Here is a 16,448-nt window from a genome sequence, read left to right as displayed (position 1 = left end):
CTGGCTTTTAACTGAGGCTAAGTTAGCCTTGGGCTCCTCCAAGGGCCCCCTGGGATCCCCTATCACTGGTCCCTCTCACAGAAGCACACCTTTTTCCAAAGCCCAATGATCAGGTATTCAGTAGCTCAGGTGACAAACCTGTCAGGTTACAGATACTGTTTCCTGAAAGACCACACTACAGTGTCAGTGGCAACTCGGGCTGCCTCACAGTGCCCTGCCCTCACCTGGCTATCCCTCACAAGGTGAGATTAACCAGAACTCACCTCTTCCCGGTGCTCACCTGGAAGCATGGCTCTGAGCTTCTGGCCTCTGCTGCTGCCACTATCCTGCACAGGTGAGCAGGGCTGGGGATGAAGGGGATGGTTGCTAAAAAGAGACTTAAGAATGCAGAGAGGGGTGCCTGGGTGGCTCAGTTGTTAGGCGTCTGCCTTCGGCTCAGGTCATGATCCCAGGGTCCTGGGATCGAGCCCTTCATCGGGCTCCCTGCTCCTCAGGAAGCCTGCTTCTCCCTCTCCCACTCCCCCTGCTTGTGTTCCCTCTCTCGCTGTGTCTCTCTCTGTCAAATAAATAAATAAAATATTAAGAAAAAAAAGAATGCAGAGATTAACCTGTTTCTATAAAAGATAAAGGAAGATGGGCAGAGACTAAGGCTAGGGAGAAAGTGAGGGGTAAGAAAGCAGGTCAAGACTTCCTGTAGGCTGATTCAGTAAAGGGACTTGGCTCGCCATCCCCTTCGCCTCCTCCTTAGATCCAAGCTAGGGCTGGGCTCCAGGGCAAGGCTGAATTGGGTTCTAGGCTCTTCCCCTTTAGTGAGCTCCTGTTTCTCTCTTCACAGTGACTCTGGTCCCTACTGGGATTCAGTCCCTGGACCCTGGTCTCTCCCTCCTGAAGTCATTGCTCTCCACCATGGACCAGGCTCCCCAGGGGCCCCTCAGCCACTCACGGTTCTCTGCATTCCTAGCCAACATTTCTTCTTCCTTTGAGCCTGGGAGAATGGGGGAGGGACCTGTGGGGGAGCCCCCACCCCTCCAGCCCCCTGCCCTCCGGCTCCACGACTTCCTAGTGACCCTGAGAGGCAGCCCAGACTGGGAGCCAATGCTAGGGCTGCTAGGGGATGTGCTGGCACTGCTGGGACAGGAGCAGACCCCCCGGGACTTCCTGGGGCACCAGGCAGGTGTGCTGGGTGGACTCGCAGAGGTGCTGCTAGGAGCCTTGCTTCCCGTGGGACCTCCAGCCCCTACCCGGCCCCCGTGTACTCGGGATGGGCCCTCTGACTGCGTCCTGGTGGCTGACTGGTTGCCTTCTCTGCGGCTGCTGTTAGAGGGCACACACTGGCAGGCGCTGATACAGGTGCAGCCCAGTGTGGACCCCGCCAATGCCACAGGCCTCGATGGGATGGAGCCCACCCCTCACTTTCTGCAGGGTCTGTTGGGTTTGCTCACCCCAGTAGGGGAGCTGGGCTCTGAGGAGGCTCTTTGGGGAGGCCTGCTGCGCACAGTGGGGGCCCCCCTCTCTGCTGCCTTCCAGGAGGGGCTGCTCCGTGTCACCGACTCCCTACGGGATGAGGTCTTTTCCATTCTGGGGCAACCAGAGCCTGATGGCAATGGGCAGTGCCAGGGAGGTGAGTGCTGCCAGGTCTGGGGCTGGGCTGTGGCAGGGCAAAGAAGGGGTGAGATTGGGGGAGTCCTCTTCCTTACTGTTTCCCTCCTAGGCAACCTTCAGCAGCTGCTTTTATGGTAAGTACCTCTCTTACCAGGAGAGGAGTTCTGATTGGACCTGGGAAGTCATCAGCCTCCAGAGTGGAGGAGAAAACTGATGGGAGGGGTGTGGTTTAGGGGTTTTGGAGCGTGACTGTCTGGGTTGGTGTCCCAGCTTTACCTTACCTAGTCATGTGACCTTGGGGAGGTTACATTCTCATTCTATGCCTCAGTTTCCCTACTTATAAAATATAGATAATATTAGCCACCATAGAGTTGTTGAAAGGGATTGAATGGGTTGATGCTGTATGTGTAAGCCACTTGGAACTGTGCCTCGCACATAGTGTTTAATAAATACTACCTAGTAAAGATGGGGTATGGAAAGAAAAGACAAGACTGGATTCCTCTATCCCTTACTATTTCGGTACAACAATGCCAGAGCACAGTCAGACTTACTGACTTGCTCGGCAGATTTCCTGATATGAGGTCAACCAAGGGTTGGATTTAAGCTACCTAAAAGCATATGAAGAAAAGAGAAAGAAGGGAGCCAGGTGGACAGAAGGGACTCCAACTGGGCTGGAGTGATTCTGTGACTTGGCAGGACAGACCTCTCTCCCATTTCCAACATTCCAGTATTTAAACCAGTAAAACCTATTCTCCCAGGGACCTTTTGGAAAAGCCTATGCTTGCCACCCCCCATGCTGGGCTCTGGGCCAGGGTCAGAATGTTCGACTGGAGGAAATGTGAACTGACCAGATGCCGTCTGCTCCTCCTCCTACACCCAGGGGCATCCGGCACAACCTTTCCTGGGATGTCCAGGCGCTGGGCTTTCTGTCTGGATCGCCACCCCCACCCCCTGCCCTCCTCCACTGCCTGAGCACGGGTGTACCTCTGCCCAGGGCTTCCCAGCCCTTGGCCCACATCAGCCCTCGCCAACGGCGAGCCATCTCTGTGGAGGCCCTCTGCGAGAACCACTCAGGCCCAGCACCACCCTACAGCATTTCCAACTTCTCCATCCACCTGCTCTGCCAGCACGCCAAGCCCACCACCCCGCGGCCCCCTCCCAGCACCGCTGCCATCTGCCAGACAGCTGTGTGGTATGCAGTCTCATGGGCACCAGGTGCCCAAGGCTGGCTACAGGCTTGCCACGACCAGTTTCCTGATCAGTTCCTGGAGGCAATATGTAGCAACCTCTCCTTTGCAGCCCTGTCTGGCCCCAACCGCCGCCTGGTAAAGCAGCTCTGTGCTGACCTGCTCCCACCACCTACCAGCTGTCCGGAAGGTCTGCCCCCTGTTCCCCTCCCCCCAGAGAACTTCTGGGGCTGCTTCTTGGAGAATGAGACTCTGTGGGCTGAGCGGCTGTGTGGAGAGGCAGGTCTGCAGGCTGTGCCCCCCAGCAATCAGGCTTGGGTTCAGCATGTGTGCCGGGGCCCCACCCCAGATGTCACTGCCTTCCCTCCCTGCCACGTTGGACCTTGTGGGGAACGCTGCCCAGATGGGGGCAGCTTCCTGATGATGGTCTGTGCCAATGACACCATGTACGAAGCCCTGGTGCCCTTCTGGCCTTGGCTTGCTGGCCAGTGCAGGATAAGTCGTGGGGGCAATGACACTTGCTTCCTAGAGGGGCTCCTGGGCCCTCTTCTGCCTTCTCTGCCGCCACTGGGACCATCACCACTGTGCCTGGCCCCAGCTCCCTTCCTGCTTGGCATGCTATCCCAGTTGCCACGCTGTCAGTCCTCTGTACCAGCCCTTGCCCACTCCACACGCCTACATTATCTCCTGCGCCTGCTGACCTTTCTCCTGGGTCCAGGGGCCGGGGGTACTGAGGCCCAGGGAATGCTGGGACAGGCCCTGATGCTCTCCAGTCTCCCAGACAACTGCTCCTTCTGGGATGCCTTCCACCCAGAGGGCTGGCGCAGTGTGCTGCGGACAGTCGGAGAGTACCTGGGACAGGAAGAACGGCCAACCCCGCTGGGCTTTGAACCCACCGCCAGCCCCAGCTCTGTTATAGACAAGATGGAGCTGCTGGCCTGCTTCAGTGTGAGTGATCTGCCAAGGTGAAAGCCCCTGGAACAGAGGGAAGGGCCTCCAAATGGTTTCTCTAATACAGAGAGGATGATAGTATAGTATACTACAGTGATTGAAGCACATAGCTCTGGAGTCAGACAGGCTTGGGTTCACATCTTAGTTCTATGATCAACCTTGGACAAGTTATTTAACCTCTCTGAGCAATATTTTTTTATCTATAAATGGGGGAGAATGATCATGTCAATTTTGGGGGGGGGTAGCTGTAAGGATTACCTAAGATAAGACATGCTGTGGGCTTATGTAGATAGCAGGATACATAAACATGCAATAAATGGTATCTCATTATTCTGACTCTTTGACTCTCCCCCTTTCTGCTCCAGAAAGGAAAGGGATCAAGTTGGAGGGCTCTAATTCTGTCCCTAGAGAGCAAGAATTGGAGGCTGGCAAAATAAAGGAAGATAAGGCAGAAATGAGAAAAATTCAGGGCAACTATAAATCGGAAGTCTTGGGTTCTGGGTTCAACTATGTCACAAATTAGTGTGGTGTTAGGCAAATAATTTAACCTAGGTTTCCTGGGCTTCTGTTTCTTCTCTGTAGAGTGAAGGGGCTAGAATATATAAATACTGTAATTAACTCATCGGTTCCCTATTATATATAAGGCACTTTGCTAGGTTCTGTAGGGTATGTAAAGATTCCTTCCTCCATGTTAAGGCCCGCCATTCTCAAGCCCTGCATCCAATGAAATTATTTTAGATTCATAGTAATTTGGTTCAGATCTCCAAGTATTTATTTATTGATCCAGCAACGAACCTGGCATGGAAAAAGATACAGGAGAAGTTAGAGACATCATCCCTGGCCTAAAGGAGTTTAATATCTGAGGAGACACACATATAGCTTCAGATGAAGGACAAGCATCCTAGCAAGTAGAGTTGGAGCACCTGGGGAAGCTTCAGGAGGGACAGAGAAGATAGCTCTTAGCATCTTGTCTGTCTCCCCACCAGCCTGTGCTATGGGATCTGCTCCAGAGGGAGAAGAGTGTTTGGGCCCTGCAGATTCTAGTGCAGGTAACAGATGGAGGAGCCCATGGGTGGGCTGGGTCACAACCCAGTGAGGCCATGTCCACAAGAACTTCCCACTCCTAGGCATACCTGCACATGCCACCGGAAAATCTCCAGCAGCTGGTGCTTTCAGCAGAGAGGGAGGCTGCTCAGGGCTTCCTGACGCTCATGCACCGTTCCTGGGCCCAGCTGCAGGTGGGCATTGAGAGAGGGGGAACCAGGGTGGAGGGAGAAATCTAGGAATCAAGAGCACCTGGAACCCGGTGTGCAGAGGGCTTGCCCAGGGGAAGGAGGAACTCGAGAGGAGACAGCAAGGATACTGAGCATTTCCAGAGCCAGCATCCATTCCTGTGCCCCCCAACAGGTACCACCGTCTGAGGAGCAGGCCCTGGGTCGCCTGACAGCCTTGCTGCTCCAGCGCTACCCGCGCCTCACCTCCCAGCTCTTCATTGACCTGTCACCGCTCATCCCCTTCTTGGCTGTCTCTGACCTGATGCGCTTCCCACCATCCCTGTTGGCCAACGACAGTGTGTAAGGACCCTACACCACTCCTCCTGATCCTGTCAGGGTCAGGCCGACCCCACCAGCCTAGCACAGCCCCTTCCTGAGATCCTCTCTGTTAAAATTAGGGAGAGTCTTCTTCTTGCCCACGACAGTAGGGGCTGCAAAGAGCCAGGGGACAACTGTTTGGAACAGGGCCAAGGGTTGAGACCCATTACTCTCCCCAGCCTGGCTGCCATCCGGGATTACAGCCCAGGAATGAGACCTGAACAGAAGGAGGCTCTTGCAAAGCGCCTGCTGGCCCCTGAGCTTTTCGGGGAAGTGCCTGCCTGGTCCCAGGAGCTACTGTGGGCAGTGCTGCCCCTGCTCCCCCACCTCCCTCTGGAAAACTTTCTGCAGCTCAGCCCTCACCAGGTAGGACGTGATCCTCTTAACTTGACTAGCCCATCTCCTGCTAGGTGGGACAGGAGTCGGTAGCATGTCTCTTGGTGAGCTCCTCCCCACAAGTGTCCCATAGTGACCCCAACACAAAGCTGACCTGCCTCATCTCAGATCCAGGCCCTGGAGGATAGCTGGCCAGCAGCAGGTCTTGGGCCAGGGCACGCCCGACATGTGCTACGCAGCCTGGTGAACCAGAGTGTCCAGGATGGAGAGGAGCAGGTACGCAGGTGAGTGGCTGTGGGATCAGTGATCAAGGCCACATTGGGAGAGAGGTGAGGATGGCTGCCATGGTGGGTCAGGGTCCTAGGAAGGAAGGGGCAAGAAAGTAGGCAGTGGCTCCAGGCAGTATTGGACTGGAGGACAGAGGCCTATCTATGGCACCCATATTTCCTAGTTTAGTGGTCAGAGTGCCTACTCTATGTACCTACGTGGTCCCCACCTCAGTGCCAGCTTCCGTGACCACATGAAGGCCAGCTTCGTGTCCTTCTCAGGCTGGGGTCCCTCGCCTGTTTCCTGAGCCCTGAGGAGCTGCAGAGCCTGGTACCCTTGAGTGACCCAATGGGGCCGGTAGAACGGGGCCTGCTGGAATGTGCGGCCAACGGGACCCTCAGCCCACAAGGACGGGTGAGCCCCTTGGCACAGGCCTACAAGACTCCAGGCTTTCCTTGGGTCAGTGTGGAGGACTTGTCCAGTCATCTCAACCAAGCTTGAGCGCAACGGTGCCATCCCTCCCCTGACCCCTGCCACCTCTGTTCCTTTTTCCATGGTCATTCTTATCTGTTACTACCTCTTCCTGACCCTATGCCATTTGGTCTATGACACCCCAAACATACCCTTTGACATCTTACACTCATTCTGTTCCTATCCCATCCCTGGTTCTAAGCTCTAGCCCAGGCCCTGGGAAATCCAAATGTGGGATTGGACAGGAAGTTTAAGGTTCACTTGTCTTTTCTCTCCAGTCCCAAACCTTCTTTGGTTACAGGTGGCATATGAACTTCTGGGAGTGTTGCGCTCCTCTGGAGGAGCTGTGCTGAGCCCCCGAGAGCTGCGAGTCTGGGCCCCTCTCTTCCCTCAGCTGGGCCTCCGCTTCCTACAGGAGCTGTCAGAGCCCCAGCTTAGAGCCATGCTTCCTGCCCTGCAGGGAACCAGTGTCACACCCGCCCAGGTGGGCCTGTCTCACTCTCTGGCATCCATCCTCTCCCCCCCCCGCCCCCGCCCCTGGGAACCCCAGTCAAGAGAATTATATTCAGGGATACCATCAGCTCCTCTGGAGCCTCCTCCCTTTTCTCTGTCCCAAGGAAGACTCCCTCATCCCCCTTCCTCAGATCAAGAAGAGCCTGGAACCAGGCTCATCAGTGGGGGTGGTAGAGAGGGAGCTGGAAGTTTTGGAGGGTAGCCCTAGGGATTTGTTTCAAACCTGGCTGCCAGGACCTGAGAGCCGGTGTTTCCTGTCCCATCCCACCTTAGGCTGTTTTACTGCTTGGACGGCTCCTCCCCAGGCATGATGTGAGTAGCAGCAACTTCTCAACATCCCCCAGAGGTCCCTGTCCCCCTTTCCCTGGCTCCCGCAACTGCCCCTTTCTTCCCTCTAAGCTCCTCACACCTGCCGCGCGCGTGCTGTACTGTGCTTGTCCCCCCCCCCCCCCCCCGCCCTGCCTCTCTTCTTCAGGACTCTTGCCTCTCTTGCTCCCCAGCTGTCCCTGGAGGAACTCTGCTCCTTGCACCCTCTGCTACCAGGCCTCAGCTCCCAGACACTCCAGGCCATCCCTAGGCGAGTTCTGGTGGGGGCCTGCTCCTGCCTGGCCCCCCAATTATCACGCCTCTCAGCCTGCCAGACCGCAGCGTTGTTGCAGACCTTTCGGGTATGAGAGTGGCAGGGAGGATGAGACACTCAGGGATGTGGGCTCTGGGGAAGGAGGAGGGCATCTTCTCTGTGGCCAGGGAAGGCCTCCCACACCTCCCCACTTCCTTACACACACACACACACACACACACACTGCGAATTGTCATGCAGGTGAAAGATGGAGTTACAAACATAGGTACGACAGGTACCAGTGCAGCTGTGTGTATCCCTGGTCAGGTACGTGTGGCATCTCCCAACTAAACTCCTCGCCATGTCCCAGGGCAGTCTCGTATGGCTGGTGCTGCCTCCCACGCTCGCCCTGAGTGGCCCTGAGAGTCCAGGCTGGCTCTGTGCCCACCAAGACATTAGCAGCCCTCCCCAGGTCTAGAGACAGGGCAGCGTGATCCACAATGGCCTAGCATGTCAAAGCCAGAGGGTCTGAGAAATCTTCCAAGACAACCAGCCTGCTTTCAGATAAAGAGCAAAGCTCAGAGAGGACTTTAGTCTGCCAGGTGCCTAAATGGCAGCAAGACTTGCCCGCAGCCACCTTCGATGGGAAGGCTCCCCGGCGTGCATGGCTCTAGCCGCGGAGGCCATCCATCCTCCTCCTAGCTTTGGTCCCTTCCTGCCCCGTGGCTCCCCGCTCCCCTATCACTACACTGCTACACACATCCCCAGCAGCAGCCCACCCCCACCACCTGGCCAGACTGCCTGCTTCCCCTGCTCCCGCTAAAGCTGCTGCAGCTGGACTCCGCGGCTCTTCTGGCTCACCGAAGGCGCTACCGCGAGCTGCCCTGGTCCGAGCAGCAGGTAGTTCTCCCCACTTACCCCAGGACTACCCTCTACGTTCCGCCCCTTTTACCCATCAGCCCTGGATTGGGCACGTTATCCCGAGCATCCTTTATACTTTATAATGTGACTTGCTTTATTCTTTCCTTCTCCCTCCTCCCTAATGCCCCATTCCCCCCCCCTCCCTCGGAGGAATGTGCATTTGGGAGAGTAGGAGGCTGGTGGGACCCACAGGGTGGGGAGGCAGGACTGGATCCAAGACATCTTAAGTTCTTAGGCAAATACCTCTGCTGGGGCGCTGCTCCTCTTTTTCCTCTTGTAGGCACAGTTTCTCTGGAAGAAGATGCAGGTGCCCACCAACCTGACACTCAGGAATCTGCAGTGAGTAACTTGCATTGGCGGTGAGTTTAATTTGACTAACATTTTTTGAGCACTTATCATGCGCCTGGTACGATGTGGTATGCAATGGGAGATGTGGGGACGAAGGATGCCTCATCCCAGCCTGTGGGCCTTCTCTTGGCTCCTCCTCCCTTCACCCTCTTGCCCTCCCACAGGACCACAACTACCCTGATTAGTTTAAGGGATTCAGAAAACCTGTGGTCAGGTCCCGGCCCTGACACGTATTTGTGATCTTGGGCAAGTCATTTAACCTCTCTAAGCTTCAGTTTTTTTCTTCTATAGAATGAGAATTAAAACAGTACCTACCTCATAGGATGTGGTTGTGAGGATTAAGTGACATAAGGCATATAAGGTACTTAATATATAGTGCCTGGCCCCATGCAAGCTCCCAATAGACATTTGTTGTTGTTAGTTTGATCCAGTTCGTTAATCAGAACCACTGGCCAAGCAGCAATGAACAGGAATAAGTAAGTATACCCTAACCTCTACCCACAGTGAAAGAATCATGGACTTCAGAATCTAAAGACATAGCTCTTGGCTCAGTTTACCATGTTTGTAATAGAATGATGTTGGGAATGTCTCTTGACCTCTGTGAATGTTTATTTTCCTCTCTGATAAATAGTGATGATGTGGGGAGCCAATGAAAATATCTATGGAAAAACATTTCTCAAACTATAAGCTACCACAAATGAACATCTGTACTTGTGTCGAGAGTGTTGATACAAGGAGCAGACAGACCATGGCATGTGTTGAATGAGCATCTATCCACTCACAAACCTACAGGGCTCTGGGCACCCTGGCAGGGGGCATGTCGTGTGAGTTTCTGCAGCAGATCAACTCGATGGCAGACTTCCTCGAAGTAGTGCATATGATCTATCAGCTGCCCACCGGGATTCGAGGGAGCCTGGTGAGAGGGGTGCTTAGGCATTTGTTGGAGCAGGGAGGCAGGGACCCTGGATACAGAATCCAGCCCCCATGCTTAACTCTGTCCTGACCTGTTTCTCCACCTTGTCCTACAGAGAGCCTGTACCTGGGCAGAGCTACAGCGGAGGATGACCATGCCTGAGCCAGAGTTGGCAACCCTGGGGCCAGAACTGAGTGGGCTAGACACCAAGCTACTCCTGGATTTACCGTAAGTAACTAGAGATACTGGCTTCTTAGGAGTTTCAACTTGGGGTAGAAGATCTGCCCTTAGGAAGTGCCCTTAAGGTGGTGGTTTTCTTTCTGATGGTTCCCTAACATCAGTTATAGCCCAAAGTAGAGGATTCTATTCAAAGTTGCTCTATGTACTGACTGGCTCCCAGAACATGGCCCCAACATGGGACAGCTGAGGGCGGGCAACACTATGATGTGGCCCGCCAAGCAATCATAATATAATAGGCCACATTAATAGAGATAGAATATCTGAATTGAGGGAGGCAGTGGTCCAATTCTGCCCTAGAGGACTGTAGTCTGCTTAAGTAACCATGTTGTCAGTGTGTTCAGTGGAGTACAGAAAGAGAACATGTATGAAACGTGCATAATAAATGCCTTCAAATACCCCAAAGGCTACCAAATAGAAAATAGATTGGCATGTTTCTGAAGGGCCCTAGTGGGCATCACAAGGATGAGGGAATAAAAATCAGATTCTTGCAAAATATAAGGAAAATTGAGGTAGTGAATTCCCGACTTCAACTTTCAAGAGCTATTCAAGCGTAGGCTGGATGGTCCCATAGCAAGAATGTTGTAGAGCACATTCAAGTATGGGTAAGGGTTGTGGGGAGAGAAAACTCATGAACCTGAGTCCTCCTAAAACAGACTCTAGGAGTTTGTGAGTATCTCTCATAGGCTTCTTTTTCTATTTTACCCCCATCCCTACCCCATTGCCATCTGATCTGTAAGTCAGGGTAGAAAACGGCTGGTGTTAGTCTTCCTAGGGATGAGGTGACGATAAAAGCGGTTGACTCCATCCTTCATTTTTATAGGCCTTTCCACAGATTTTGGCCTTTGTGCTACATGGCCTAGTTCCAGTTCCAGAATTGGCAACCCTAGATAGAGTGTAAAATATCACTTCTAATTTTGGGACAAGAGGGCTTAAAAAAAAAAATTCACATCTGTTTAAATTTATTGGTCCTTGGAGATAATTTAGAATTCCAAGGACCTAGATAGGGTGAAAGATCCTAGACCATGAGTTGGAAGACCTGAGTTCCTCATCTGTGAAAGAAAAATACCTGTCTTACCTCAAGATCTTGTCATAAGGATCAAATGAGAGAATATCCAAAAGAACTTGGTAAACTGCGTAGCGCTATGCAAATGAGAGAGGACCTCCTCACAACAAGTAGAGGAAGGGTGGCCCTGTGGAAGAGAGGAACTGGGAGTAAGATCCCACCACCTCTGGGAGCCTGTTTCTTAATCTATACGGGGCGGCGGGGGGGAGTTTTAATGATATTTAATATTTGGGGTTTGGGTTCCATTAGATGGTAGGATCATTGGTCATTTCTTCTCAGGAAGACTAGAAATATGTCATTCCTTTTGTTCTCTCCCTTTAAACACTATGATGGGAATTGCATCTGGGGCAATTTGATATCAGATCCTGTCCAGGGCCGTAAGGTTTGGTCTGATGTTACCTCTTTTGTCTGGGCAATGTGGCAATCTGTGGTCCCATTTCAGCAGGGCTCATTTCTGAGGGCCCACGTTGTCAAACTGCTGTAGGGTCCGGTTGATGGATAGACTGTCCAATGACTCTATCATGTTGGTGGTGGAGCTGGTACGAGGAGCTCCAGAGCAACTGCAGACACTGACCCCCCTCCACCGGGCAGCCCTGGCAGAGAGGGCACTACAAAACTTGGTAAGGGTCCAACCTACCAGACTCAGAACTGCTGCCTGGATAATATTCACCTCTCAGACAATGCTCTCTGACTTCTAGGCCCAGCCCCACACTTTTTTTTTTTTAATTTTTTTTTTTAAGATTTTATTTATTTATTTGAGAGAGAGAGAATGAGAGACAGAGAGCATGAGAGGGAGGAGGGTCAGAGGGAGAAGCAGACTCCCCGCTGAGCAGGGAGCCCGATGCGGGACTCGATCCTGGGACTCCAGGATCATGACCTGAGCCGAAGGCAGTCGCTTAACCAACTGAGCCACCCAGGCGCCCCAGCCCCACACTTTTGATGCCAAACAAAATGTTCTTGTCCACAAGACCCTAGCTCCTAGATCTACCTCTAGGTTCCATTCCTTGAGAACCTGCTTCCTATTTCTTGTCCACATTCATGGGAGTCCCAAAAATTCCTTGGATTCCATCTCCTAGCCTTTCAGCCTCCTCCTATCTGGGCTCCTTATTTAAGAAAGTAAACACTGCTATTGTTTTGCCATTGGGAACTGGACAGAGAGAAAAATCAAAGGTTTTGGTGTCTTGATCAAAGAGTCTGGTCCTCTGAGTCAGAGATGCATTATCCCAAGGCCTGATGCCCCTCTCCAGGCTCCAAAGGAGACAACAGTCTCAAGGGAAGTGCTGGAGACATTGGGCCCCTTGGTTGGATTCCTGGGGATAGAGAGTACACGACGGATCCCCCTACCGATCCTGCTGGCCCATCTCAATCAGCTGCAGGGCTTCTGCCTAGGAGAGCCATTTGCCACAGAGCTGGGATGGCTCCTGTTGCAGGAGCCTGTTCTTGGGTATGAACCTTCGGGAACTTCCAATTCTAACTCATCCTACACCCACCCTCTTAACCACTATCATCAGTGGCAGCTCACTCAATACACTCGAGGTTCCTTGGAGCCCTGAGTCCCCAGTCCTTGCATGTCCTCTTTTCCCCTTCCTTTCCCTCACAGTTCTCTTAGCATCCCAGCCCCTGATCTTCTTCCTGTCCCCCAGGAAGCCGGAGTTGTGGAGCCAGGGTGAAGTAGAGCAAGCTGGACGCCTAGTACTCACTCTGTCTACTGAAGCTATTTCCTTGATCCCCAGGGTGAGGTGAAGGAACAAGGGAGGGAGTAAGAGCAGAGAGGGGACTGATGAGCTGGTTCTGGGGAGCTAAGTCCAAGGAGGCTGAGGGCAAGGGATGTGAAACCTGAATCTGGGGGAAACTGCTAAAAAGAGACAGGACTTTGGAATTACAGCTGCAGCAGCTGGCCCTGACCTTCCTAGGTCTCTGCACCCTCCATCTACCTTCTCACGCAGGAAGCCTTGGGCCCAGAGACCCTGGAGCGGCTCCTAGAGAAACAGCAGAGCTGGGAGCAGAGCAGAGTTGGACAGCTATGTGGGAGGCCACAGCTTGCTCCCAAGAAAGCAGCCTTGGTAGCTGGGATTGTACAGCCTACTGCAGAAGATCTCCCAGGTGAAACTACCCAAATATTCATATGTCTATTGGGGTGTATAGGACAGAATATCCAGCAATGTAGTCATAAGTTTAGGCTCTAGGTATGCTGTGCCCTTTAAGTAGATTTGCACACTTTCTGTTCTCTGGGCTTGGGTTTTCTAATCTATAAACCAAAGTGGTTAGAGGGATGATCTACAAGGTCTTTTCCAGTTCTAGGGTTCTATTGCCCTAGAAATTTAGAACCTATTGCATTTTTAGCCTGGGACTTCCCTTTTCCTATTCTCTTATCCCTGTTAACAGTGACCCAGCTTCCAGGCTTGGCTCTATGTTAGAGTATGGAGCTGTCTGCTGGGAAGATGCTTAGGATGTAGGAGGGAGACCCTGTGGGGCCAGAGACCTGGGTTCTGATCTACACCTGCCATTTAATCCCTAGGCAACCTCCCTCAGTCTTCCATTTATACAATGAAAGGCTAGTCCTTCCTAGTCACTTACTTGTTCTAACATCCTTTGAGTCTTACAATTCTCACACTAGAGTAATCCTTTGGTCCATAGTGTCCACACTGCCCTATCCAAAGGTGGGAGGGAATCATTCCTTCTATAGATATTTCTCTGGGCATAGTTTAGTTCTACACTGACCCCCTGTGCCTGCCTTACCCCTTCAGAACCTGTGCCAAATTGTGCAGATGTACGGGGGACATTCCCAGCAGCCTGGTCAGCAACTCAGATTGCAGAGATGGAGCTCTCAGACTTTGAGGACTGCCTGGCATTATTTGCAGGAGACCCAGGACTTGGGCCTGAAGAACTACGGGCAGCAATGGGCAAGGCAAAACAGGTTAGGTTATGGAGAGGCCAACATGAGGAAGCTGGTTGGGTGCAATTATGGGACACAAGGGAATGGATAGCTGGGTAAGAGGTGGGAGAAACAGGAGATTAAAGAATTAGAGAGTTTGGATCCTAAGTAGGGAGTCAGAGGGGATGAGTATGGAGGAAAGGAAGCTAGTACAGTGGGTAGAAGGAAGAAAGCAGGGGTTACCAAAACTTACTGTTTATCGAAATTATCCAGGGAGCAGGTTTTTAAAATGCTGATGCCAGGGTCCCATGCTAGACTCACTGAAGAATCTTCTTAGGGCTCTAAGGTTCTGCATTTTAACAGGCATTCCCAGTGAGTCTGGTGCACATAAAAGTTTAGAACCCATGGACTAGAGTCTGCTATCTTCCCTACTGAGACTCTAGTGTCTTAGTCAGAGGAACCTTAAAGCATCCTCAACATACAGTTGAGGAAACTCAAGACCCAGAGAGGCAAGTGATTTGCCTACAGTTACACAGCTAAGGTCAGAAGCATGACTAAGACCCAGCATTCTGACTCCTAGACCATTGCTTTTCCATTCACACTGTTCTTCTCTTTCTCGTAGTTGTGGGGTCCTCCCCGGGGATTCCGTCCTGAGCAGATCCTGCAGCTGGGTCGGCTCTTAATAGGTCTAGGAGAGCGGGAACTACAGGAGCTGATCCTAGTGGACTGGGGAGTGCTGAGCACCCTGGGGCAGATAGATGGCTGGAGCTCTGTCCAGGTAACACCTTCCCTTTTCCTACTACCTTCCAAACATCCATTCCACAGGTCCAGGCCTCCAGGTCACCTAAAGCCTAAGGAATTTTTTTCCTGTCACCCTGCCTGGCCATTCTTTCTATTTTTAAATACCCCCTACTTGTGGCATTAGGAACTCTGTGATTTATTCACTTTGAGACCCCAAACAGGTCAAACTCCCTCCTGCCTGTTTTCCCTGGCCTTCTCTTCTTTGGATTCTCAACCTTCCCCACGGCTATTGGATCTTCAGGTCTTAATAATACAAGTATGTAATCCAGTAGCACTTGTCACTTCCCTGATCACTTCCTCTTCCATGAATTCCCCATGATTTCTCTCCTTATTCTGTGCCCTCCATCCCCATCCCAGCTCCGGGTTGTGGTCTCCAGTTTCTTGCGGCAGAGTGGCCGGCATGTGAGCCACCTGGACTTCCTTCACCTGACTGCACTGGGTTATACGCTCTGTGGACTTCGGCCGGAGGAGCTACAACATATCAGCAGCTGGGAATTCAGGTCACCTGCAGAGGGAAGGGTGTGGGTGGGGGTGCTGATGTAAAGGTGGACTCACTGGGGTTGGAAGGCTCACGAAGGAGTGGTCCCATGGAGTAAGGGACCTCACTTGAAGCCATCTATACTCCCAGCTCATGACCATGGGCCCTATCACTGTGGCTGAATCTTCCTCCCTTCCATCCCACTCTTCCACAGCCAAGCAGCTCTCTTCCTGGGCAATCTGCATCTCCGATGTTCTGAGGAGCAACTGGAAGTTCTAGCCCAGCTCCTTGTGCGGCCTGGCGGTTTTGGCCCCATCAGTAACTGGGGGCCGGAGATCTTCACCGAAATTGGCACAATAGCAGGTAGGGAGGCTGGACCACCACTGCTGGTACTAGTTGTCAGGGTTTGGTTTCCGTACCATGGGTGGAAGACTGCTGTGGAATTCTTAGGGTGGGAGTCCAAGAAGGTATTTAGGTAAGAGGTTGGAGATGTGTTGGGAAAGGTGTATGGTAGGGTACTTTGGGAGAGGTTGGAGAAGGTCTATAGGTTTGAAGAGAAGGGGGAAGGCCAGTAGAAGACAACGTTTGGATGCCCATCCCACTTGCTTCAACAGCGGGGATCCCAGACCTGGCCCTTTCAGCACTGCTGCAGGAACAGATCCAGGGCCTTACCCCTCTTGCTATTTCTGTCATCCCTGCTCCTAAATTTGCTGTAAGTATTGATGGGCTGGGGCGTGCGGTGACCACGAAGAGCCAGGGCCCAACGGGGGCCACAATGGATGCACTGATTCCTGTCCCCGCCCCCAGGTGGTGTTCAGCCCCTCCCAGCTATCTAGTCTCACAAGTGTTCAGGCTGTGGCTGTCACTCCTGAACAAATGGCCTTTCTGAGTCCTGAGCAGCGACGAGCTGTGGCATGGGCCCAGCACGAGGGGAAGGAGAGCCCAGAACAGCAGGGTGAGTTCCCAAATGCACAGCCTGACCCGCCAACTCCTGACCCAGAATCTGACCCTGAACTTGGTGCTCTCTGACTCAGGGAGATCCCTGGAATAAAGGGGTCTAGGCAGATAGTTTCCATCTATCAGTGATTCTTGGGGAACACAGTTGTAACATTCCTCCCATTCTCTGTCTCATTATAGGTCGAAGCACAGCCTGGGGCCTTCAGGACTGGTCACAACCCTCCTGGGCCATGGCATTGACCATCTGCTTCCTTGGCAACCTGCTGCAAACCTGTCTCCACAGTTAAAGAGAGAGCTGTTGGGAAAGAAACTTTAATAAAATGCAAATGGAAATGCATTCTAATTATCCTCAGGAAGCTGATGAGGAATATGGG

General features: G+C 52.6%; 1 protein-coding gene across 1 annotated transcript; it reads left to right on the top strand.

Moving 5' to 3' along the window:
* The first annotated feature begins 288 nt into the window (after positions 1-288).
* On the top strand, positions 289-16,361 carry STRC (stereocilin). The gene is made up of 29 exons (XM_021695745.1): positions 289-334; positions 836-1,621; positions 1,712-1,736; positions 2,483-3,737; positions 4,727-4,789; positions 4,868-4,978; positions 5,148-5,314; positions 5,512-5,698; positions 5,837-5,952; positions 6,217-6,349; positions 6,708-6,890; positions 7,193-7,231; positions 7,420-7,587; positions 7,740-7,805; positions 8,253-8,378; positions 8,680-8,738; positions 9,540-9,663; positions 9,776-9,888; positions 11,448-11,583; positions 12,211-12,407; positions 12,607-12,697; positions 12,910-13,066; positions 13,711-13,880; positions 14,461-14,616; positions 14,997-15,139; positions 15,332-15,480; positions 15,732-15,829; positions 15,925-16,072; positions 16,255-16,361. Exons 1-29 carry the CDS (start codon positions 289-291, stop codon positions 16,359-16,361), a joined length of 5,319 nt encoding a protein of 1,772 aa, XP_021551420.1.
* Positions 16,362-16,448: the final 87 nt, after the last annotated feature.

The sequence above is a fragment of the Neomonachus schauinslandi genome, chromosome 9 (genome assembly GCF_002201575.2).
Source record: "Neomonachus schauinslandi chromosome 9, ASM220157v2, whole genome shotgun sequence".
NCBI classification, from domain to species: Eukaryota; Metazoa; Chordata; class Mammalia; order Carnivora; family Phocidae; genus Neomonachus; species Neomonachus schauinslandi.
Note: the sequence above shows the minus strand (reverse complement) of the source record. Positions and strands in the feature narration are given on the sequence as shown.